Source organism: Microcaecilia unicolor, chromosome 7 (assembly GCF_901765095.1).
Source record: "Microcaecilia unicolor chromosome 7, aMicUni1.1, whole genome shotgun sequence".
In the NCBI taxonomy this organism is placed as follows: Eukaryota; Metazoa; Chordata; class Amphibia; order Gymnophiona; family Siphonopidae; genus Microcaecilia; species Microcaecilia unicolor.
The window spans coordinates 87541843-87566809 of record NC_044037.1 but is presented as its reverse complement, the minus strand read 5'-3'; the positions used below and the strand labels follow the sequence as shown (position 1 = coordinate 87566809).

At 45.4% G+C, this 24967-nt stretch overlaps 1 protein-coding gene across 1 annotated transcript in view; it reads right to left on the bottom strand.

Moving 5' to 3' along the window:
• The window catches only part of PHKA1 (phosphorylase kinase regulatory subunit alpha 1), a 434625-nt gene that overhangs the window by 223246 nt on the left and 186412 nt on the right, over window positions 1–24967 (bottom strand). Inside the window, 2 exon segments of the mRNA XM_030210224.1 lie at window positions 746–890; window positions 21314–21423. Of these exon segments, the coding sequence (XP_030066084.1) occupies window positions 746–890; window positions 21314–21423 (255 nt within the window).

The following is a 24967-nucleotide window of genomic DNA, read 5'->3' as shown; positions in this document are numbered from 1 at the left end:
CTACATGTTTGAAACAAAATGTATGATCATCTCAATTTGAATTGTTTCGCATTCTTCTGTACTTTAAAATTCTCTTTTAACTATCCAGTTACTGTGATAGGAAAAGAACATATACCAATAAAGATTTACTGGGTTTGTTTCACAAACCCAGTATCCATTTCTGGCATATACAGAGTAATCAAAGGTAAAGGAGTCATTTTCAACAGTCCATCTATAGTGGCTGCAAGGTACATGTCCATATTTGTTCATGCCTGTAAGATTCTCATATGTACAGGTTTTGGTTTACCCCTATTGGATTCCTGAAGAAATATCAGGTGCAAAGTATGTGTGTCATTTGTATCTGTGTTCCTGCAAAGTTTCAAAGAAAAACATATCTGGATAGTTTTCCTTTGAGAATGAATCACAGGGTTACACGTGTACGAATGTGCACATTTCCTGCAACAAGGTATGTACATAAGCCTTCAAAGACAAGGCTTGGTAGATGACCAGGAGCTGATTGCTCCTACCATGAATGGCTTTATTTTCATGCCTGTTGAGAAGAGGAGAGGAAATGAAATTGAAGATAGGCAGCTGCAGGGAAAATGGGAAATGTGCCACTATGCCAGAGTACTGCACTTCCATTTTTTTAAAAATTCTGATGCTGAATATCAGGTTCAACCATCCATTTACATAATATACTATATATCAAGAGTTGACTATCAACACATATATCATACAAGGTTTAATATATAATTGAACTCTGTACCAAGCATGGTGTGAGAAACAGGAAAGGTGATAGTTGGGCGCCCCGTCATTCTCCAGCGACTACAGAGGTACGAGAGATCTGTCCGCAGCATCTCTACAATCATCCGATTATCCAGGGCCAAGTAGAACTGCTGCTGATCTATGAACTGCACAAGGGAGACAAAATAATAGTGAGGTATTTTTCGATTCTATTTCAAAATAACCACCACCCAACTTATTTTTTACATTTGTAACTATTTGCCACTATACTTATAATCAGCAGAAAAACAAACAGCAAATACAAAAATATGCAAAGGGACAAGATCAATAATCATCAATTACAAAAAAAATATATACAGAAACAAATTACAGAATTAAATACAAGTAAAAACAAGTAATAAACTCAATGACCAATTAAAACTGGACTTATGAGGTAGTAAAACAATCAACAAGATAAATCCATACATAAATCAACATAAGCAAAAAAACTCTTAGCAAGCGTCAAACACCATAGTAAAGAGCCATGCTTACAGTACCTTCTCTAAAATAAGGAGATTTCAAAACATCGGGCACAGGACAAGAAACCTTTTTTCTTAGGTATCTGTAGTAGCATGAAAAAAGGGGTGCTGCAGGGCCTCACAGAAACAGTCAGACAGGGTGTAAAAGTAAACAGAAAACCTTTTATTACTGTATTCAAATATACAGAAGCCTGTTGCATCACAAGCTTAGTACTGTGCCAGTAAAGTCCCTTGTAGAATCAAAGCAAAAAGTATTACTAGAGTTGGCTTCTGGCTAGGCCTAAATACAGAGTGCAGCAGCTCCAAAACAGTTAGTCAAAACCAGGCCTGGCTCAAGGGATCTTAAGAATGAATCAAGAAAAGAACTTCCTACCATGGCAGTCATCTACACATGAATTATGGAGGCATTAGCTTGAGGGCTGCAGCTCTCTTCCTAGGGTTTCCCTGTTCTGCCTGGGCTCAGAGCAGAGGTGTAGTCAAGTTTTGACATCAGGGAAGTAGACTTTTCTAAAATAAGCGCCAGTCAGTGTCCGCCAGGTGCGGTGGCTGTGGCCAGCAATGATTAACACAGGCTGCCTCTGCTGAATCCCGCCTATGAGGAAACAGGAAGTTACATCAGGAGATGGGATTCAGCAGAGGTCCTGTTACTGGCTGGAGCTGGCAGCCTGTCTTCTTAACTGCAATTAAAAATATTCAGATTGTGACCATTACCTCAGGAACATTATAAACACTCTTCCACTGCTAGACACTGTTTAAATCAGATGGCCTTTTGTTTGTGAGGTGACTCTACAGGATGTGGAGACTACTAGTCCTGAGCATTTTTAATTTCGGTGACAAGGGCTGCCTTAGCCTATTTTCAAACAGGGCCAGACACAGTGAAATAACACAAAACCCCACAAAAAGACACTTAGAACCTATACAGAAAACTTACCACACTGTAACAGCCCTAACCACCTATGAAAAAACAGTGCTATATAAATATTACACAGTCCTAGAGCACCAAACCATAACAGCCCTTACTCATCTATGAAAAGACAGTGCTGTAAATATTACACTGGGCACTAGAACACCAATATACCTGCTACTGGGAAACTGGAACAAGCTGGGCTGTTATAAAGATTCCTAACACAGATAATACATGCTAGCAGAATCCTTCACCTCAGATGCAGGACACGGACAGACACTAATCTGATACAGAATAAGAAACCACAAAAAAACATGCAGACAAAAGCTGAAATGGAGACCACCCCCCTTCACAACCAGCCCAAGAAAGCTAGACTCTATAAGCAGTACAATGCTAGTAAAAAGAGAAACAGAAATGTATTTTCTCCTGTAGTTTGCAAAATAAAAATAGAAAAATAAATTTTTCACTAAGCAGGCACATCTCAGTCCTTAAAAAGTATTAAATAAATATAATTATTTTCTTTTCTACCTTTGCTGTCTTGGCATTTTATTTCTACAATTAGGCTGGTCCCAGTCTGTTTTCCACTTTCCATGTGTCAGTCTTCTAAATTATTTTCTGGGTTGACTTTTCCATTTCTTCTCTCTCGTCGTGTCTTTTTTCCTTTCTTTCCTCTACATCCGTTTGGAACTGATCTTTCTTCTTATGTTTTTTTCCCCCTGCTTTCTCTTCTCTGCATTTTGTCCAACCACATTTGATTTTACTCTCATTATCCCTTTCTCTCTCACCCTTCTAATCCTTAGTCTCTGCTCTTTTCACTTTTCATCCCCCCCTTACCCTACTTGGCGTTCCCCATCTTCCTCCCATTGCCACCCTCGTCCCTCTCCTTTTCCAGTCTCCTATCCCCCTCCTCATCTTTCACCTACTTTTCCTTCTCTCCCATTCCATACTCTGTACTCACTCTCTTATCCTCATCTACCCTCCACTGCATTTTATCCCCTCACCAGCCACAGCTCCATCTCCATCCCTGTCTCTCCTTCCTTCCCTTGCCTCCAAGGCCATTCTTCTATCTTTTACCCTACACCCCATGTCCTACTGCCTCTTCCACTATCTTTTTAACCCCATTTCCACCCTCACACAATCCCTTCAGAGGACCCATCCCCTTCCTTCCATATACCTCTCCAGAACCACCATCCCTTTTCAGTGCCTCTCATCCTCTTCAGTCTTCCAGGTCATTCATATTATGTCTCAAACTCCCCCCCCCCCCCCCCCCACTTCATCCCCTTTTTTTGTCCCTCTTCAAAGAATATCGACCAAAATGATAAAGGGATGGAACTCTTCCCATATGAGAAAAGGCTAAAGAGGTTAGGGCTCTTTAGCTTGGTAAAGAGACGGCCAAGGGAGGAGGAGATGATTGAAACCTATAAAATCCTGAGTGGTGTAGAACGGGTAGAAGTGAATCGATTTTTCACTCTTTCAAAAAGTACAAAGACCAGAGGACACTCAATGAAATTACAGAGAAATACTACTAAAACAAATAAGAGGGGATATTTTTTCACTCAAAAAATAGTTAAGCTCTGGAACTCACAACCGGAGGATGTGGTAATGGTAGTTAGTGTATCTGGGTTTAAAAAAGGTTTGGACAAGTTCCTGGAGGAAAACTCAATAGTCTGTTATTGAGATGGAATGGGGAAGCCACTGCTTGACCCGGGATTGGCAGCATGGAATGTTGCTACTAATTGAATTCTGCCAGGTACTTGTGACCTGAATTGGACCAATGTTGGAAGGATACTGGGCTAGATGGACCATTGGTCTGACCCAGTGATGTGCTATTCTTATGTGAGAATAAGTGCTATGTGAGAATAAGTGGCCTGCTGTTCTCCAAGAATACCTGATACAGATAAGTATCTTTGCTTTCTCTGAGGACAAGCAGGCCATATTCTCCCATGTGGGAATCCCTAGCTACCAGGCTCACTGAAAACAACCATTGTTTAATTGGACCTCGCAATGGCGAGGGCAAAACAGTAATTAACCTGAAACTATATACAACTGTGTGAGAGTACAGCCTGGAACAGAACAAAACTGGACTAGGGGGGTGGAGTTGGATTCTAGAACCCAAATAAATTCTGCAGAACTCTGTCCAAACCGACTATCACGTCAGGTATCCTGCTCAAAGCAGTAGTGAGATGTGAATGTGTGGAGTGAAGACCACGTCGCAGCCTTGCAAATTTTTTCGATGGAGGCTGACCTCAAGTGGGCTACCTACACAGCCATGGCTCTGACATATTGAGTCTTGACATGACCCTCAAGAATCAGCCCGACCTGGGCATAAGTGAATGAAATGCAATTTGCCAGCTAATTGGAGATCATTCATTTCTTGATGGCAACCCCCATCCTGTTGGGATCAAATGAAACAAAAAGCTGGGTGGATTGTCTGTAGGCCCTAGTCCGCTCCCAGTAAAAGGCCAATGCTTGCTTGCAATCCAAGGTGTGCAGTGTGCTTTCGCCAGGATGGGCATAAGCTTTGAGAAAGAATACTGGAACAACGGTTGACTGGTTCAAATGGAACTCTGACACAACCTTAGGTAGGAACTTAGGGTGTGTACAAAGAACTACTCTGTTATGATGAAATTTAGTGTAAGGTGGATTTGCCACTAGGGCCTAACGCTCACTGACCCTGCGAGCTGAAGTAAGAGCCACCAAAAACAGGACCTTCCAGGTCAAGCACTTCAGTTGACAGAAAACAAGTGTCTCAAAAGGAGCTTTCATCAGGACAATGTTGAGGTCCCATGACACAGGGCACTGTCAAAAGTAAACCTCTCATGAAGTGAAAACTAGAGGCTGTCCAGAGATGGGTTTACCTTCTACATAGCGATGGTAAGCACTAATCGCACTATGGTGAACCCTTACAGAGTTGGTCTTGAGACCAGACTCAGAAAGGTGTAGAAGGTATTAAAGCAAAGTCTGTGTATGGCAAGATAGGGGATTTAGGGCCTTGCCCTCAAACCAGATGGCAAACCTCTTCATGGAATCTTTCCCAGAAGCCAGCAAGATCAAGAGACACCCTCAGAAAGATGCAAGGAAGTAAATTCTAAGCTCTCAAAAGAGACTGGAGGTTGGGATGCAGAAGAAAGCCCTCATTCTGCATGATGAGGGTCAGAAAACACTCCAAGCACTCCAATCTTCAAGGTTCTTCAGAGGACAACTGCAGAAGAAGAGGGAACCAGATCTGCCTGGGTCAATATGGAGCAATCAGGATCATGGTTCCTCAGTCTTGCTAAAATTTCAGCAAAATCTTCCCACAAGAGGGATGGGAGGATACACGTACAGAAAACCTGTCCCCCAATGAAGGAGGAAGGCATCCAATGCTAGTCTTTTGTGGGCCTGGAACCTGGAACAGAACTGAGGGACTTTGTGATTTGAGTTGAGTGGCAAAGAGATCCACCGAGGGGGTGCCCCATACTTAAAAGATCTTGCAGGCAGGAGGAAGTGACGTCACCGTCGGAGATGGCCGCTTGATATTTGAGCTCCGTCGGGGCAGCAGTGAAAACAGCGATTTTCCCCCAGCGAAACCGCGATCGCGAATTTAGGCGGTCAGAGTCCGGAGATCGATGGCGACTCGAAAGCGCCTGGAGAAATTTAAATATAGCGCTGATCAGCGGGACGGAGCGGCAGCATCAAGTCACACCCCGCGCAAGGCGCGAGACAAAATGGAGGACGCGGACTCGGGCTCTGATACGGAGGGGCTGATGGAGCAGCAAGAAAGCGATACTGAACTCACGAAGTAGGAGGTTACACGCTGGTTTAAAGCGCTTAAAGCTGAAATGGCAGCAGTGAGGAAAACAATCAAGGATGCAGTGGTGGACATCCAGAAAGAGGTGAGGGAAATTGGCAGCAGGGTGGAACAGGCTGAGGAAGCACTGGAGCACATGGAGGGAGACATCTTGGAGTTGAAAAATGAGATTGGCACTCTGCGTGCAGAGAAAGATAAAATGCAGCTGGATCTTGAGGACTTAGAAAATAGATCCAGAAGAAATAATTTAAGATTCAAGGGGGTCCCAGAAATGGACCAAAATATGGACTGTACTAAGGTGGTAAAAGCAATTTGTGCCTTTATCTTGGCATCTGAAGGAGACGAGCACATGCTTGGAGATGGGACTGAGATACAATTTGATAGGGTACACAGAAGCCTGGGACCCCGAAGAGATAAGCAGCCCAGAGATATAGTGGCATGCTTTAAGGATTATAAGACTAAAGATCTGGTCTGGCGTAAGGCACGATTGATGGGTGAAATTCCCTGGGACAATCAAACAGTGCTAGTATTTCAAGACCTGGCCCTGGGCACGCTGCAACGAAGACGAGAGTTTCGGGACCTGACCAGGTTTCTTCAACAGGCTAATTACAGGTACAGATGGGTTTTCCCGTTTGGCTTGCAGCTTACAGTAGAGGGCCAAACGAGGCGGGTGACCTCGCTGGCTGAAGCGTGGAAAGTGCTGAGGGAGCTAGGCTGTAAAAATTTGCCTCCTGAAGGAGATACAGGAAAACCAGGAAAAGCAGCAACCGAGGATCGTCGTGGCAAAAGGTGGGTTCTCGCAAAGGGCCGGGCTCCCACAGGCCAGAAATGGACAGAGTACCCTGATGGAAAGTATGAGAGACTACTGGTTTCAGTTCACCACAGTTATAGGTTGTTGAGTAGCCCTGGAGGGTTGCCAGACAGGGTTTGCAATAGCTTTCTTCTGTTATGAGTTCAGAGAATGGATGTCTATTACACTGTTATAATGTAATGAGTTTGGGAAAGGTGGAGCGGAGGGAGAGGGAATACGAATTTGGGGGGAGGGGGGGAAAACAGAGGGGGAGAAGGGGGTGCCAGCTCTGGCGAGGGGTTATTTCCTTACAGTATTAGGCTGGCGGCAAATGGTACCGCTCAGCAACAGGGGGGAGGGAGGGGGGTACAGGGAGGGAAAGGGTTGAGATTGGGAACTTGGAATGTGAATGGGTTAAATTCGCAGAGGAAGAGAATTTGGTGTATCGGGAGTTACAGAGGAGTAGATGGGATATAGTCCTGCTGCAGGAGACACACATTAGGCGCCGAGAGGCACATTTATTACATCAGAGGGCTTACAGTGAATGTATTGCACACTTTGATAAAAGAGGGGGAAAGGTGGGCGGTTTAGTCATTCATATTCGGAAAGGGATTCCATTTGTAACTGATGACATTTATAGAGATGAATTGGGGCGCTGTTTAGCGGTCAGAGGGCTCTTATATGGGAAATTTGTGACAATTGTGAACATCTATGCACCTAATTCAGGTCAGGGAGAGTTTTTTGAGCATATAAGGGAGGAGCTTCTTCAATTTCAAAGAGGTGGGATGATTATGGGGGGAGATTTTAATTTATGGAATATATCTATGGATCACTCTAAGGGACACATTACAGTACACAAGCCTTATGCTCAGAGTTTGAGGGCACTGGCCTCGAGATTAGATCTCCTAGAGGTTTGGAGACTTAAACATCCGACCCAGAAGGCATATACATTTTTTTCTCACTCTCAGAACTCATATACACGAATTGATATGATTTGGTGTAGCCGGGTCTTATGGGAACATGTTGTGGATGCAGATGTGGGGTCTATCTCAGTCTCTGACCATGCCCCAGTGGAACTTGACTTGAAGGAGTTGGGAGAAGAGGATAAACAGAGATTTTGGAGGTTAATGAGGGAATTTTGGGCGATAAACAGGTATGTGAAGACTTACGCAAGGTAATTCAAGATTACTGTAGTATGAATGACATGGGGGTGGTATCGGAGGGCACACTCTGGGATGCCTTAAAGGCGGTGGTGCAGGGTCACCTAATTAAATGGGGCGCCCGGAAAAAACGGGAACGGGAGGCGAAAGAACTGGAAGCCAGGGAGAGGCTAGCCTAACTGGGAGCGTAAGCATCAGGAAGGGGGGTTAGGAGAGGAGTTGCGGGAGGTACGTAAATGGAGGGCGGCCTTGGATCAAATACAGGTTGAACGGGTGGAGTTCCTGAGGAAACGTCTCCAGCATAAGTTTTTTGAATTTGGCAAGTCAGGGAGGATGCTGGCTAACTGTTTGAGACACCGTCAACGGGACTCGCTGATTACCAAAATTAAAGGGCAGGGGGATCAGATCCTTTATAAGGATAGAGATATTAGGGATCAATTTTTGAGATTTTATAGTACACTATATACTAGCACTATTGGGGTGGAGGGAGGTGAAATTAGAAAGGAATTGTGCTCTCTTAGGTTGCCCAAGTTATCTCGTGAAGATTGTGAAAAGCTAGAGGCCCCCTTTCATTTGGAGGAAATTAGGCAGGTTATAAAAGGACTTAAAGGAGGGAAGGCCCCAGGAGTAGATGGATATTCTGCAAAGTTTTATAAAATCTTTGCTGGGGAGGTAGGGCTGTTGTTGGTAAGGGTGGGCAATGCTTGTTTTCAGGGCAGCTCCCTCCCAGCTAGTATGCATGAAGCTGGTATATCGCTTATACTGAAACCAGGCAAAGATCCTTCCGCATGTGGGTCCTATAGACCAATTTCACTAATTAATTTGGATGTTAAGATTCTCTTCAAGGTCCTTGCGAACAGATTAGGGGGGATATTGCCCAAATTAATCCACCCAGATCAATCAGGATTTGTGGCGGGGAGACAAGTAGCCGATAATATACGTCGTACACTGCATATTATCTGGGAGGCTCAACAGAAGGGTCGACCTATGGCTTTGCTAAGCACAGATGCTGAAAAAGCCTTTGATAGGGTGGAGTGGCCCTATCTATGGGAGGTACTGAGACATCTAGGTTTTGGAGAGGGGTTGATAGGATGGTTGCAAAGGTTATATGAAGGACCCTCGGCGCGGATCAAGGTAAACGGGGGGTATTCTACTGCATTTAAGATAGGGAGAGGTACGAGGCAAGGCTGCCCACTATCTCCCTTGTTATTTGCGATATCGATTGAACCGCTGGCGCAGAGGATAAGGGAGATGGGTGACATAAAAGGGATGGTAGTAGCGGGCAGGGAACATAAGCTGGCATTATTTGCTGACGATATTGTTTTTTTGTCACGAGTCCCCTGACTACTTTGCCAAACTTGGTAAAAGAGCTCAATCAATTTGGTAGGATTTCAGGTTTTAAGATAAACTATGACAAGTCTGAAGTTCTGGGGGTGTCTATCCCACATGGTCGACAGGTAGAAGTGCTCCAGGGGTTCTCATTTCGACTAAAGAAGGGCAATATCAAATACTTAGGGGTCCAGATACCCTCTGAGTTGAATCAGCTGTATTCACTAAATTATAGGCCGTTGTTTCAACAAGTACATAGAGATATGGCGGGATGGCAGGGTAAATGGCTATCCTGGTGGGGGAGAATAGCTACAGTACGAATGAATATCTTACCCCGGATTTTGTTCCTGTTCCAGACTTTGTCTATACAGGTACCTAAAATGGAAATAAATAAGCTTCAGGGGGAGATTATGAAATTTATATTGGGGGGGGGGGGGGGTAAAGCTCCGAGAATACATAGGAAATTGATGTGGAAGTCGGTAGACCTGGGGGGAAGGGGGGTGCCCAATTTGGAATGGTATTTTTGGGCTGCACAGGTAAAGTTTGTAGTGGCATGGAGCCAGGAGGCTCCATCGGTGGTGGCTAGTTTAGACCAAGAGATGGTGCAGGCTTATAAGTTGAAGTCGGTTATATGGGCTTCAATAGAACCGAGGGTATACGGTCAAATGACAACAAACCCATTTGTGAACCATCTGTTGACCTTGTGGGCTTCTTTCAGAACAAGGTTCTGGCTGAAGAGGAAAACTTCCACACTGGCAAGTATAGGAGGGGAACCGGCTTTTCAAGTGGGAATGGGTCACCAGGTTGCAGGGTGGTGGGAAGAGGAGGGGTTGATTTGTTTCAGGGATCTCCTGGATGATGGGGAGTTAAGACCGCTAGAGGAGATCCGGGAACAGTGTGGGGGAGGTGCGGGAGATACTTATTTTTATATACAAGCCAAGCATTATATGAGCCAACAAGGGTGGTTGAGGAGGGACCCGGAAGAATATGAGGAACTTGAAAATTTGTGGGGATCATTGGGGAAAATGAGAAGAGTTATATCTATGTTGTACAAATTGATTAGAGGTAGATCTTTTGAGAAATATGCTTATATGATAAAATGGGAACAGGATCTGCAACGGGAGTTTACAGTAAATGAGTGGAAGGCTATAGTAGTAGAAGTCAAAAAAGCTTCGAATTGTGTGTTGTTAAAAGAAAATGCCTTTAAGATATTGTCGCGGTAGTATTATACCCCGCATCGATTACATGCTATGTTCTCCTCGGCATCCCCACTGTGTTGGAGGTGTGGAGATGAGGAGGGACTTCTTGCATATTTGGTGGTCGTGCCGGACTCTACAACCATTTTGGAAAACAGTAATGACAAAAATTTCAGAAAGCATGAATAAGCCGTTCCAATGCACGCCGCACTGGTGTCTTTTGGGTCTCGGTAACAGAAGAGGAACTAAATGGCAAAGACGCCTTAAGAGGATTTGTTTAACAGCGGCTAAGAGTGTCATTGCAATGCACTGGAAGAAACAGATGGCTCCCTCAGAGCTGGACTGGACTCTGAAACTTTCCCTGGTCGGGGAATTGGAGCAACTAACGGACAAAAGAATGGGAAGGTACAACCCATCTTCTGAACTGTGGTCTCGATTTCAGCGATTAACCCAATAAGGACAGTTGAAATAGAGCTGGGAGGGGGAGGAGGGAGGGGAGGGGGGAAGGGGGGGAAACGTGGGGGAAAAATGAATACGTTTACATTGTTGTATTGTAATGATGCTTAATAAAAATATTCAAACATTAAAAAAAAAAAGATCTTGCAGGCAATGCCCATGTTCAGCAACCATTCATGCAAATGTATGACCCTGTTCAGTATGTCGACCAGGCTGTTGGATTTGCCCACCAGGTAAGTGGCCTTGAGAAGCACCCCATGCTGGACTGACTACTGCCACATCTGGACAGCCTCCTGACACACTGGGCATGATCCCGTATCCCCCTGCTTGTTTGTGTAGTACACTGCATCCTGACTGTCTGTTTGAATGCGTACAATTTGGTTGGACAGACAATCTCTGAAAGCCTTTAGAGCGTTCCAGGAGGTTGATCTGAAGATCTGATTCCTAAGCTGACCAAGAACCCTGGGTGTGAAGCCCATCTACATGAGCCCCCCACCCCAGGTGAGATGCCTCCATCATTATCACCTTCTGGAGCTGAGGAATTTGGAATGGAAGTCCCACAGTCAAATTGGACAAAATCGTCCACCAAAGTAGAGACTGAACCAACTCTGATGTTACTCAAATGACATCTAGCTTGGCACCACTGGGAAGCTAAGGTCTACTGGGCAGTTCTCATGTGAAGACGTGCCAAGGGCATGACATGGACAGTGGAGGTCATGTGGCCTAACAATCTCAACATCTTTCGAAGCTGTGTCCTGCTGGCTGAGTGCAAGAGTGACAAGAGTGTCCGCCCTCTGCACAGAGAGAACAGCCTGCACCTGCTGCGTGTCTAGCAAGGCACCAACGAACTCCAACTGCTGAATGGGATGAAGATGGAACTTGGAGTAGTTTAAAATGAACCCTAGTAGCTACAGCACCTGAATAGTTCTCCACAAGGACTCATGAGCATCATCCTTTGACGTGCTCTTCACCAGCAAATTGTCCAAATAGGGGAACACATGGACTCTCACTCTGCGTAACAATGTTGCGACTACTGTAAGACACTTGGTAAAAACTCTGGGAGCCAACATGAGGCCAAAGGCAACATGAAGTACTGGAAGTGATGTATCCCCAGCCGAAATCAAAGATACTTCCTGTGACCTGGAAGACCAGAGAGCATAGCCAATCGTTTTCCTGAATCATGGGAGATGGGTGTCCAGGGAAACCATCCTGAACTTTTCTCTGACCAGAAATGTGTTCAGGGCCCTTAGCTTTAGGATGGAACACAAGGAAGTAGCTGGAATAGAATCCCTGCACTTCCTTCCCTGGTGGAACGGGCTCAACCGCATGGGCCTTCAGAATGGCAGAGAGTTCCTCTGCAATCACCTGCTTGTGCTGAGAACTAAAGTGTGACACTCTCAGTGGGCAATTTGGTGGTCTTTGACACCAATGCAGGGCGTAACTGACTATTTGGAGAAGTCATCAATTGGAGGTTATAAGGGACCACCTTTTTTGGAAAAAAATTAATCTCCCCCCAACCAGTAGGTCATCTGTGACAGTTACCTTTAATGCAGTTATGCACTGCTGAAGCCAGTCAAAAGCTCGTCCCCGGCATTGACTGGGGAGCTGGCTGGGCTTTGGGCGCATGTTGTTGATAAGAATGAGCTTACTGGGACTGAGCCTGCTGAGGCTCATGAGAAGGAGTGTACCTATATCTCTGAGACTAGTAGGGACCTCTCTTCAACTTGCCCCAAAACCTCCTAGATGAGGAGGAAAGTGCAGAAGAAGTCCAACAGGAGAGAGTATCACTGGTGTCAATGTGTTTCTTAATGAGGTCAGCGACCTCCTCCCACTTGTTTCCAAAAAGGTTCTCTCCCCGGCACATGGCATCCGCCAACCTCTGCTGAACTTGCTGGGTCCAAGTCAGAGACACGCAGCACATGGCATCTGCCAACCTCTGCTGAACTGCTGGGCCAAAGTCAGAGACACGCAGACATGAGAGTCTGTGAATCGCTATACTCTGGGCAGAGATCCTGGAAGCCACATCAAAGGTGTCATAGGCACCCCTGGTCAAGAACTTTCTACATGCCTTCTGTTGCTTGACCAACTAGCAAAGAGATTTGGCCTGCTCCTATAGGAGAGAATCTGCCAAATCAGACATACTATGCACCAAGTTCCACAAGTATAGGCTTGTGTAGAGCTGGTAAGATTGAATACAGGAGATGAGTATAGCAGCTTGATGCATCTTCCCCCTCAAAAGAATCCAGGGTTTTAGCTTCTCTGCCAGGGGGTGCCAAAGCATAATCCCTAGAACTCCTGGCTCTTTTGAGCACGGATTCCACCACCAAGGAATAATGAGGTAACTGAGGTTTGTCAAACTCTGGGGAACTCTGGATCCGATATATGGTGTCTACCTTCTTGAACAAGACAGGGACTGACAGAGGAAACCCCCAGTTCTTCACCTGAACATCTTTCAGGATCCAGTGAAGAGGGACTGTCACAGCCTACGTAGGAGGAGATTCATAGTCCAGGACCTCGAACATCTCAGCCCTGGGCTCATCCTCCATCTCCAAACGAATGGGAATAGCAGCCGCCATTTCCCTAACAAAACCTGGGTAGGAAAGGCACTCAGGTGGAGATTTCCTCCTTTCCTCTAGAGGGAAGGGGTCAGATGGGATACCATAGGACTTCTCCTCCAAGAAGTACCGTGGATCCTCATCAGATTCCCATGAGCACTCCTCATCGGTGTCCAAGAAGAACTCATGGTAGGGTCAAGACCGAGCCTGCCTTGATACAGAAGAACCACGTCCTCAAGAGAGGCGTTGAGGGGTCGGCACCACTCTCGACTCCAGCAAAGCTTCCTCCACCGACGTTCAAGGGGTGCCCACATGGGCGGCTGTCGACACCAGTGCCAAAAGCGACACCAGCGTTGGAGACCTCACTGCAGACTGAGGGCCTTGCAGGACAGCAGCAAGAGTCACGGCTGGTGCAAGCACCCCAGATGCCGATGCACACTGTTGTAAAAACCTCGTCAAGAGCTCAGGGTGCATGGCCAGGATGTGCTCATCGAGAGAGGCCATCGGGAAAGGCTGAGGTGCCGGTTCAGAGATAGACTGCTAAACTGCAGGGGTTGAGACGGGTGCCTTGTCCTGGATGCGTGGAGACCCAGATGGCAAAAAATTATAGAAGATGAGACTGCCACTGAAATGTAGCTGGAAAGCAGTGGCCACAACCACCTGCAATCTAAGCAACAAAGTTCATGATCTGCAAGCACTGATGTTAGAGGCAGATTTAGATATTGTTGCTGTCACGGAGACATGGTTCAATGACTCCCCTTCCCACGAATGGGATGCAAATATACCGGGCTATAATCTATTTAGGAGGGATAGAGATGATCGAAAAGGTGGAGTAGCAGCTCTATATGTGAGAAACAATATCAAAGCAACTGAAATACAGGGGGCCTGGGGAAAGAAAGAAGCAATATGGATTGTCTTGAAAAGAGAAGATAGAACCTCTATCCACATGGGTGTTGTCTACAGACCTTCGACACAATCAGAGCAGAATGATAAAGATCTGGTTGTAGATATCCGAAAGTTGGGAAGGAAAGTGGAAGTACTGTTTTTGGAAGATTTCAACCTGCTGGATGCAGATTGAAAGTTCCATTTGCAGAAATGGAAAGAAATAGAGAGATCGTGGATGCCATTCAAAGTGCTCTGCTCAGACAAATGGTGATGGAACCCACAAAGGAAGGAACAATGCTGGATCTGGTACTCGCATATGGGGAAAGTGCATCCGAATGGGTGTCCACCTGGGCAGTAGTGATCATCAAACAGTTTGGTTTGATATAACAGCTAAAAGCGGAGGGCAGCCACTCAAAACTCAAAGTCCTGGATTTCAAACATGTTGACTTTAGTAAAATGGGGGAGTACCTGAAGAAGGAGCTGATGGGATGGGAGGACATACAAGAAGTGGAAAGACAGTAGTCAAGGCTGAAAGGAGCTATAAAAATGGCTACTGACCTTTATATGAGGAGAGTAAATAAAAGCAAGAGAAGAAGGAAACCAAGGAAACCGATATGGCTCTCCAAACAAATGGCTAAGAAAATAAAGGCAAAAAAGTTGGTATTCATAAAATACAGAAAAAGAGGAGCACAGAAAAGAACACCGAATGAAACTGAAAAAAACCAAGAAAGCTATATGCCTGGCGAAAGCGTAAGCAGAAGAACAAATGGCTAGAAATGTAAGGAGGGGAAACAAGAATTTTTTTCAGGTATATTAGTGAAAGGAAGTCTAAAAATGGAATTTAGAAACTGAAAGATGCCGTTGAACACTATGTGGAGAGTGATGAGGAAAAAGCACATGTTAAACAAATACTTCTGTTCACGGAAAAAATCCTGGAGAAGGACTACAATTAGCTGGCAAAGATACAAATATTACACCGTTCATGGAAAAAAGTGTTTATGAACTTGAAAAACTGAAGGTAGACAAAGCCATGGGACCGGACGGAATCCATCCCAGGATCCTGATGGAGCTGAGAGAGGTTCTGGCAATTCCTCTTAAATATTTGTTTCACAAATCCATGGAGACAGGAGAGATTCAAGTGGGACTGGAGAAGAGCAGATGTGGTCTCCCCTTCATAAAAATGGTGACAGCAGGAAACTACAGGTCAGTAAGCCCCACTATGCCTATTGAAAAAGTAATGAAAGCATTGCTGAAGGAAAGTATAGTGAATTTTCTGGCATCCAATGGGATACAAGATCCAAGGTAACATGGTTTTACCGAAAGTAAATTGTACCAAACAAATTTGATTGAATTCTTTGACTGGATCAAAGACATGCACTAGATGGATTTCAGCAAAGCCTTTGCCATAGTTCCTCATAGGAAGCTCTTGAATAAACTTGACAGGCTGAAGTTAGGACCCAAAGTGGTGAACTGGATTAGAAATTGGTTGATAGACAGATAGATACCAGAGGGTTGTGGATCAATGGAATTCACTCAAAGGAAGGAAAGGTGATTAGTGGAGTTCTTCAAGGATCGATGCTGGGGCTGATTCTGCTCAGTATATTTGTGAGCGGCATTGCTGAAGTATTAAATGGTAAGATTTATCTGTTTGCAGATGATACCAACATTTGTAACAGAGTGGACACTCCAGAGGGAGTAGAAAACATGAAAAAGATTATGCAAAAGTTAGAAGAATGATCTAATGTTTGGCAGTTAAAATTTAATGCAAAGAAATTCAGAGTGATGCATTTGGGGAGCAGAAATCCAAGGGAGCCTTATGTCCTAGAAGGTGAGAGGCTGATATGCACAGACAGGGAGAGGGACCTTGAAGTGAAAGTGTTAGAAGATCTGAAGGTGACAAAAACAGTATGACAAGGCAGTAACCGTAGCCAGAAGGATACTAGGCTGCATAGAGAGAGGTGTAACAAGCAGAAGAAAAGAAGTGTTGATGCCCCTGTTCAAATCATTGGTGAGGCCCCACCTGGAGTACTGTGTTCAGTTTTGGAGGCCATATCTTGCTAAGGATTTAAAAAACTAGAAGCACTCAAGAGGAAGGTGACAAAAATGGTATGGGACTTGCGCCAAAAGATGTATGAGAAGAGACTGGAAGACCTGAATATATGTACCCTAGAGGAAAGAAGGGACAGGGGAGATATGATGGCGATGTTTAAATACTTGAAAGGTAATAATGTCAGTGTCAATATAAAACTCTTATTAACCAACAATTTCTCAAATTAGGTTCAATTCACTGTACAATTATATAAAAAAGTAACACAATCACAAAAAAAAAAAAAACACAGCATAATACAAGCCAATACAGAAACAGATCTATTCCAGAGAAGGGGAAATGGTAAAACTAGAAGCCATGAATTGAGGATGCGGGGTGGCAGACTTAGGGGTAATGTCAGAAAATTCTTTTTCACGGAGAGTGGTGGACGCCTGTAATGCTCTCCTGACAGAGGTGGTAAAGACAAAAACGGTGACGGAATTCAAAAAGGCATGGGATAAACACAGAGGATCTCTAATTATGAAATGGATGGTATAAAAAAAACCCCACAAAACTTAAAACTGCTGCATGTATGTGGATGTGTCAAGTGGAACTTAGATGGCAACTCTGGCTTTGTGCTAAGGCCTGTGTTAGGCAGACTTGTATGGTTTGTGTGTCCCATGTATGGCAATCTGGTTTAGGAAGGGCTGGAAAGGACTTAAACAGCAACTTCAGTAGCTGGAACGTAAGGACAATCTGGGCCGACTTTTACGGTCTGTGTGCCGCAAATGACAATACAGATTCAGATAGGCTACAGTGGCCTTCGACGGTAACTCCAGTAGTTGGAACATAAGGACAGTACCAGGCCGACTTGTACGATCTATGTCCCAGAAATGTAAAAGAAAGACCATGATCAAGTATTTTATATCACATTCATTGTTGGTTTAATCATGAATTGATAAAGAGTGTGTCTGTTGGGCATACTGGATGGACCATTCAGGTCTTTATGTGCTGTCATTTACTATCTATATTAATAAATCTCACCTTGAACATTCTGAAGCTCTCTCCAAGGCAGAGAAAATCACTCCAAGGCAGAGAAGCACAAAAATCCTGTAGTCTTCATAGGCTAGGACCAGTCACCCTCACTCATAGACCCGCCCTCAGCCACGCCCCATCTAATATAATAAAACGCTCCCTCAACGTTCTGAGGACAACGTTCTGAAGTCACTCAGACTCTCTCTCAGAACGGTTCGTAAGTTCGTGGTGGTGAAGCCACTGACGAAGACTCGCTGCCCCGCCCTCACGTCAAAGCCCGCCCTCGCGTCAAACGTCATGACGTCGAGGGCGGAAAAAAAAAACAGCAGCGAAGCGTCAGGGAAGGAGGCGGCGCTCCCGACCTCTAGCCTTCCTTTCGCTGTGTTCCGCCTTCTTCTGACGTCAAGGATGACGTCAAAAGAAGGCGGAACAGAGCGAAGGGAAAGCTAGACGTCGGGAGCGCCGCCTCCTTCCCTGACGCTTCGCTGCCGGAACCGCCACGGAGGTAAATTTAAAATGAAGAAAAAAAAACAAAAACGGATGTTGGGGGGAGAGAAGAGGGTGGCCAGTAGTAGTAGTAGTAAGGGCAGGGGAGAAACGATAGCATGGATGCGAAGGGGGGGGGGGGGAAGAGGGCGGCCCAGGCTGGAACATGGGAGAGAGAGGAGCATGGATGCGAGGGGGGGTCATGGAAGGGAGAGAGGGGACTTGCTGGAAAAGGATAAATGGAGGGGGCAGGGGACAGAAGAGCATGGATGTGCATGCATTGGGAGGGCAGGGCTCAGGGAGAGAGGGGAATTGCTGGAAAGGGATGAATGGAGGGGGCAGGGGACAGAGGAGCATGGATGGCCATGGATTGGGAGGGCAGGACTCAGGGAGAGGGGAATTGCTGGATAGGGATGAATGGAGGGGACAGATGGGCATGGATGGATAAGGATTGCAGGGCAGGCCTCAGGCAGAGAGGGAAAATGCTGGATAGGGAAAAATGGAGGGGCCAGGTGACAGAGGAGCATGGATGGGCATGGATTGGAAGGGCAGGACTCAGGGAGAGGGGAATTGCTGGATAGGGATGAATGGAGGGGACAGATGGGCATGGATGGATATGGATTGCAGGGCAGGCCTCAGGCAGAGAGGGGAAATGCTGGATAGGGAAAAATGGAGGGGCCAGGTGACAGAGGAGCATGGATGGGCATGGATTGGAAGGACAGGACTCAGGGAGAGGGGAATTGCTGGATAGGGATGAATGGAGGGGACAGATGGGCATGGATGGATATGGATTGCAGGGCAGGCCTCAGGGAGAGAGCGCAATTGCTGGATAGGGAAAAATGGAGGGCCCAGGTGACAGAGGAGCATGGATGGCCATGGATTGGAAGGGCAGGACTCAGGGAGAGGGGAATTGCTGGATAGGGATGAATGGAGGGGACAGATGGGCATGGATGGATATGGATTGCAGGGCAGGCCTCAGGCAGAGAGGGGAAATGCTGGATAGGGAAAAATGGAGGGGCCAGGTGACAGAGGAGCATGGATGGGCATGGATTGGAAGGGCAGGACTCAGGGAGAGGGGAATTGCTGGATAGGGATGAATGGAGGGGACAGATGGGCATGGATGGATATGGATTGCAGGGCAGGCCTCAGGCAGAGAGGGGAAATGCTGGATAGGGATGAATGGAGGGGGCAGGTGACAGAGAAACATGGATAGCCATGGATTGGGAGGGCAGGGCTCAGGGAGAGAGGGGAATTGCTGGAAAAGGATGAATGGAGGGGGCAGGGGACAGATGGCCATGGATTGGGAGGCCACGGCTCACACTCTCTCTCTCATATACAATTTCTTTCTGACTCTCACTCTCACACACTCTGTCTCACACTGTATCACATTCACTCTCTATGTGCCACACAGTCACTCACACACTCGCTTGGTCTCATACACTCACTCTCACAGAGAATCTGTGTCTCACACACACTCTCTCTCTCGCCCACACACACACACTCTCTCTCACACTGTGTCTCACATACACACACTCTTATTCTCACACACACACTCTCTCACAAACACACTCACACCCAGACTCACTCTCTCTCTCACACACTCACACTTTCACTCTGACTCTCAAACAGTCACTCTCACATACACTCTCCCAAACATAAACACTCCGAGGAAAACCTTGCTAGCGCCCGTTTCATTTCAGTCAGAAACGGGCCTTTTTTTACTAGTCTGTACATAAAACGCTACCTCAACATTCTGAAGACAACCTGCTGAAGCCATCTGCAAAATCCCTAAACAGTTCGTAAGTTCATGGTGGTGAAGCCATCCAACTCACCATGTCTCTCTGCCCCGCCCTCGAGGGCGGAACACAGAGAGTAAAGGGATCCATAAAGGCACCCCTACCAACTGGCAACCCCTCCAACAAACAACGACCCAGGCAGGGGGAGTGTTTCCGTACTCTTCCCCCTGCCTAGGAATTGCTACAGACTGCTGGCAAACTCCCCAACCACACGACCACAAAAGCCACCCGCAACCCCCCCCCCCCCCCCACACACACACACAAACACACACACACACACAAACGCAAACACACACACATAAACACACGCACACACACACAGAAACACACATACACAAACACACGCAAACAAAAACACACATACACAAACACACGCAAACAAACACACATAAACACACACACAAACGCAAACACACACACAAACACACGCAAACAAAAACACACATACACAAACACACGCAAACAAACACACAAACACACGCAAACAAAAACACATACACAAACACACGCAAACAAACACACATAAACACACACACAAACGCAAACACACACACAAACACACACAAACACACACAGAAACACACATACACAAACACACACACACACAAACACACACGCAAACACACACACATACACTCTGTCTCTCTCTCTCTCACATTCTCTCTCTGACACACGCTCCATCTCTCACACACGCTCTTTCTGAAACATACACTCCAAGGAAAACCTTGCTAGCGCCCGTTTCATTTCTAACAGAAACGGGCCTTTTTTACTAGTGTTACTATATTTCCCTATAGTAACTGTCCCAAATTAACAGGACTAATTAGCCTCATGGCAAGTGAGGCAATCTGTTCAATGGGTGAGGACCATTCCTCTCCCCTATTCCAATGCATCTTCACCTTCCCAACCCTCCGATTTCCCCTGTCACCCTCCTCCTCCACCAATGCAGCATCATCATCTCTGCCAGCCAGCATGTGGACACTTAATTTGCTTCTGCCAGATCAATCATTGCATCTGGAATTGTGTGCTCAGCATGGCGGTCATAATTTGAAATAGTATTTCAGATTCAGTGATCAAGCCACTGGTAGCTGAGTGTTCTCTAGCCAAGAAAACTGGAGGGGGGGGGGGGGGGGGGAGTTATATTAGCCAGGAGAACAATCCTGCAGTGTTGAAGATTAGAGAGTACTAAGTGCTGATTTGCACAATAACTCCTTTGCTCCAGCTGTTCGGGAAAGCAATCTCTTGTACTGTCAATCAGTAACTTAAATTTTTTGTCTCCTTTTACCATAAGATCAAGGAATGTGACTGCAAACCATCAATTTAGTATGGATTTCACTTGGTCTATACTGGCAGTGATTACTGCAATCGTCAGTATATGCTAAAATAGCTATTTTTGTACATACATTAAGAGCACACTTTAGTGAACTGGTCCTGAAGAATCAAAAGAGGTTCATGTGGGAACAGAATGCCAGAAAATTACAAAAGTGCTTACACTGACTATTTAAGAAAACATGCTCATATCAATGTAAATATCTGAGAACAAAACCAGAAACACCATAGGTGGTGGACTCAGGACAGCTACCTTAAAAAGCTGATTCTTACAAAAAGCAGCCACCTGAGGAGTAAAGGCAAAAGAAAAAAGCTGATTCTTACAAAAAGTCACCCACCTGAGGAGTAAAGGCAAAAATATTCTTCCGAATGTCATAAAGTTTAGAAGTCCCCAGCACTCCCATATGTCTGTATGGACGTCCACTTAGACACATTCTCTTGTTGCGACCTGTAACAGTTCCCAAAAGGTAAAAAATCTCATCCATGATGACCCTGCTCCACATTTCAATCTCCTGCCACCTGGCTACCGTAATGCACTGTGAACATGGTTACTACATGCATAAGAAAACAGATTAGAAAGATATAAACAACCTTGAAGTGACTTTGCTATCTTTAGGGAGTAAAGTTTGTAGTTTTCAACACCAGTCTTTGAAATCTACTAACAAGCAGGGATTTCAAAATAACCAACAGATGCAAATTACTAGCCCACGAATTCTATATTGGTTGCCCAAATTTGGGTGCTTAGGGCAGATGCAAGTGCAAATTAATTATTTAATGAAACATAATTGAGAGTTAACTGGCAACAACTTGGATTTGCATGTGCATCTTCCCTAGTTGCTATTCTATAACAACTGTATGAGGAGTATGGGCAGATCAGGAGGCGCTCCCAGAAAGCGAAGATACTTACCTATAGCAGGTATTCTCCGAGGACAGCAGGCTGCATATTCTCACACGTGGGAGATGCTGATCCACGTCGCCCGGACCGGCATTTGCCATAGTAAAACAGAGAGCTTTGTGGAGCGCGAGCCGTGCTCCACCATGCATGCGTAAGTGCCTTCCTGCTCATCGCGTGAACGCGGTCCCCTCAGTTGAATATTAAGTAAAAAATAAAGTAAAAATAACCAAGGAGACAACTCCAAGGCAAGGTTGGAGGGACTGTGAGAATATGAAGCCTGCTATCCAGGGAAAATACCTGCTACAAGTAAGTATCTTCGCTTTCTCTGAGGACAAGCAGGCTTTTATCTTCTGACAAGTGGGGAATCCCTAGCATCCAGGATCACCAAAAACAGAAAACAGTGGTAAACTGGGTCTTGCAACAGCGAGGACATAACACAGATTAACCTGAAACTATATACAATCTGAATGAGACTGCAGCCTGGAACAGAATAAAACGGGCCTAGAAGGGTGCAGTTGGATTCTAGACCTCAAACAAATTCTGCAACACTGACTGCCCAAACCGACTGTCATGTCAGGTATCCTGCTCAAGTGAGATGTGAATGTGTGGACTGAAGACCACGTCACAGCCTTGCAAATTTCTTCAATGGAGGTTCACCGCAAGTGGGCTACCGACACAGCCATGTCTCTGACATTATGAGCCACGACATGACCCTTCACGGCCAGCCCAGGCTGGGCACAAGTGAAAGAAATGCAATCTGCCAGACAAATTGAAATGTTGCTTTCCCGATGGCGACCCCCATCCCATTGGGATCAAAAGAAACAAAAAACTGGGCGGACTGTCTGTTGGGCCTTGTCCGCTCCATGTAGTAGGCCGATGCTCTCTTGCAATCCAAGATGTGCAAGCTGCTTTTGCCAGGATGGGCATGAGGTCGGGGAAAGAATGTTGGCAAGACAATCGACTGGTTCAGATGGAACTCTGACACCACCTTCGGCAGGAACTTAGGGTGCGTGTGGAGGACTATTCTGTTGTGATGAAACTCAGTATAAGGTGCATCCACTACTACGGCCTGAAGCTCACTGACCCTATAAGCTGAAGTAACAGCCACCAAGAAAATTACCTTCCAGGTCAAGTACTTCAGATGGCAGGAATTCAGTGGCTCAAAAGCAGCTTTCATCAGCTGGGTGAGAACGACGTTGAGATCCCATGACACTGATGGAGGTTTGACAGGGGACTTTGACAGAAGCAAATCTCTCATGAATCAAACAACTAGAGTCTGTCCAGAGATGGGCTTACCTTCTAGACGTTGATGATAAGCACTAATTGCACTAAGGTGAACCCTTACGGAATTGGTCTTCAGACCAGACTCTAACAAATGTAGAAGGTATTCAAGAAGGGTCTGTGTAGGGCAAGAAAAGGGATCTAGGGTCTTGCTCTCACACCAGACGGCAAACCTCCTATATTTAAAAGAGTAACAACTCTCAGTAAAATCTTTCCTGGAAGCCAGCAAGACTTGGGAGACACCCTCCAAAAGACCCAAGGAAGCGAATTCTAGGTTCTCAACATCCAAGCTGTGAGAGCCAGAAATTGGAGGGTTGGAAGCAGAAGCGACCCCTCGTTCTGTGTGATGAGGGTCGGAAAACGATCTAATCTCCACGGTTTTTCAGAGGATAATTCCAGAAGAAGAGGGAACCATATTTGCCGTGGCTAGTAAGGAATGATCAGAATCATGGTTCTGTGGTCTTGCTTCAGTTTCAACAAAGCTTTTCCCACTAGAGGTATCGAAGGATATGCATACAGAAGACCTGTCCCCTGAGGAGGAAGGCATCTGAGACTAGCCTGTCGTGGGCCTGAAGCCTAGAACAGAACTAAGGGATCTTGTGGTTGATCTGAGTGGCAAAAAGATCCACCAAGGGGGGTGCCCCACGATTGAAAGATCATAAGTACATAAGTATTGCCACACTGGGACAGGCCAAAGGTCCATCAAGTCCAGCATCCTGTTTCCAACAGTGGCCAATCCAGGTCACAAATACCTGGCAAGATCCTCAAAAAGTTCAATACATTTTATGCTGTTAATCCCAGAAATAAGCAGTGGATTTTCCCAAGTCCATTTTAATAATGGTCTATGGACTTTTCCTTTAGGAAGCCGTCCAAACCTTTTTTAAACCCCGCTAACTGCCTTTACCACATTCTCTGGCAACATATTCCAGAGTTTAATTGCACGTTGAGTGAAGAAAACATTTCTCCGATTCATTTTAAATTTACTACTTTGTAGCTTTATTGCATAGTATTTTTGGGAACAGTAAATAAATGATTCACTTCCACCCGTTCCACTCCACTCATTATTTTATAGACCTTTATCATATCTCCCCTCAGCCGTCTGTTCTCCAAGCTGAAGAACCCTAGATGCTTCAGCCTTTCCTGATAGGGAAGTTGTCCCATCCTCTTTATCATTTTCGTCGCTCTTCTCTGTACCTTTTCTTTTTTTTTTAAATTATGTTTATTGAAATTTTTGAATAGCAATATACAACACTTGTCATATCACAATCATATAGCATATATATAGAACTTCCATAACCAATAACTGGAAAATAAACAGATTCCCTCCTCCCTCCCTACCCCTCTACCTAACGTAAGAAACTCTTACTCATTAATGAAGGTTAGTCGTGCTAAGGTCGATTAGTTCGCTTTCAAAGTCTAGGAACAATCAAGTGGGGCGCATCAAGATCTATCCCATTTTGCCCTCTCCATGTGCGGTATCGTTCCCATAGCAAGTTAAATTTTGTTATATGTCCCGATTTCAAGGCTGTCAGTTTTGACATTTGGTAGAGATAGTCCATCTTATGTATCACCCGGATCACCGGTGGTGTCATTATACTTTTCCACGCTGCCGCCAAAGCTATTTTCCCAGCTATAAACCATATAGAAGTAAGTCAATGGTCAGAAAGGCGAACTCCAGGTGGGCAAACATGTAGTAAGCATATCTCAGGTTTAGCTGGATATCGCACCCCAGTCACTTGAGCAAACGTATCAATCAGTTCCGCCCAATATAGTTGTATCTTATGACAGAACCACCAAATATGGGCCATATCCCCCA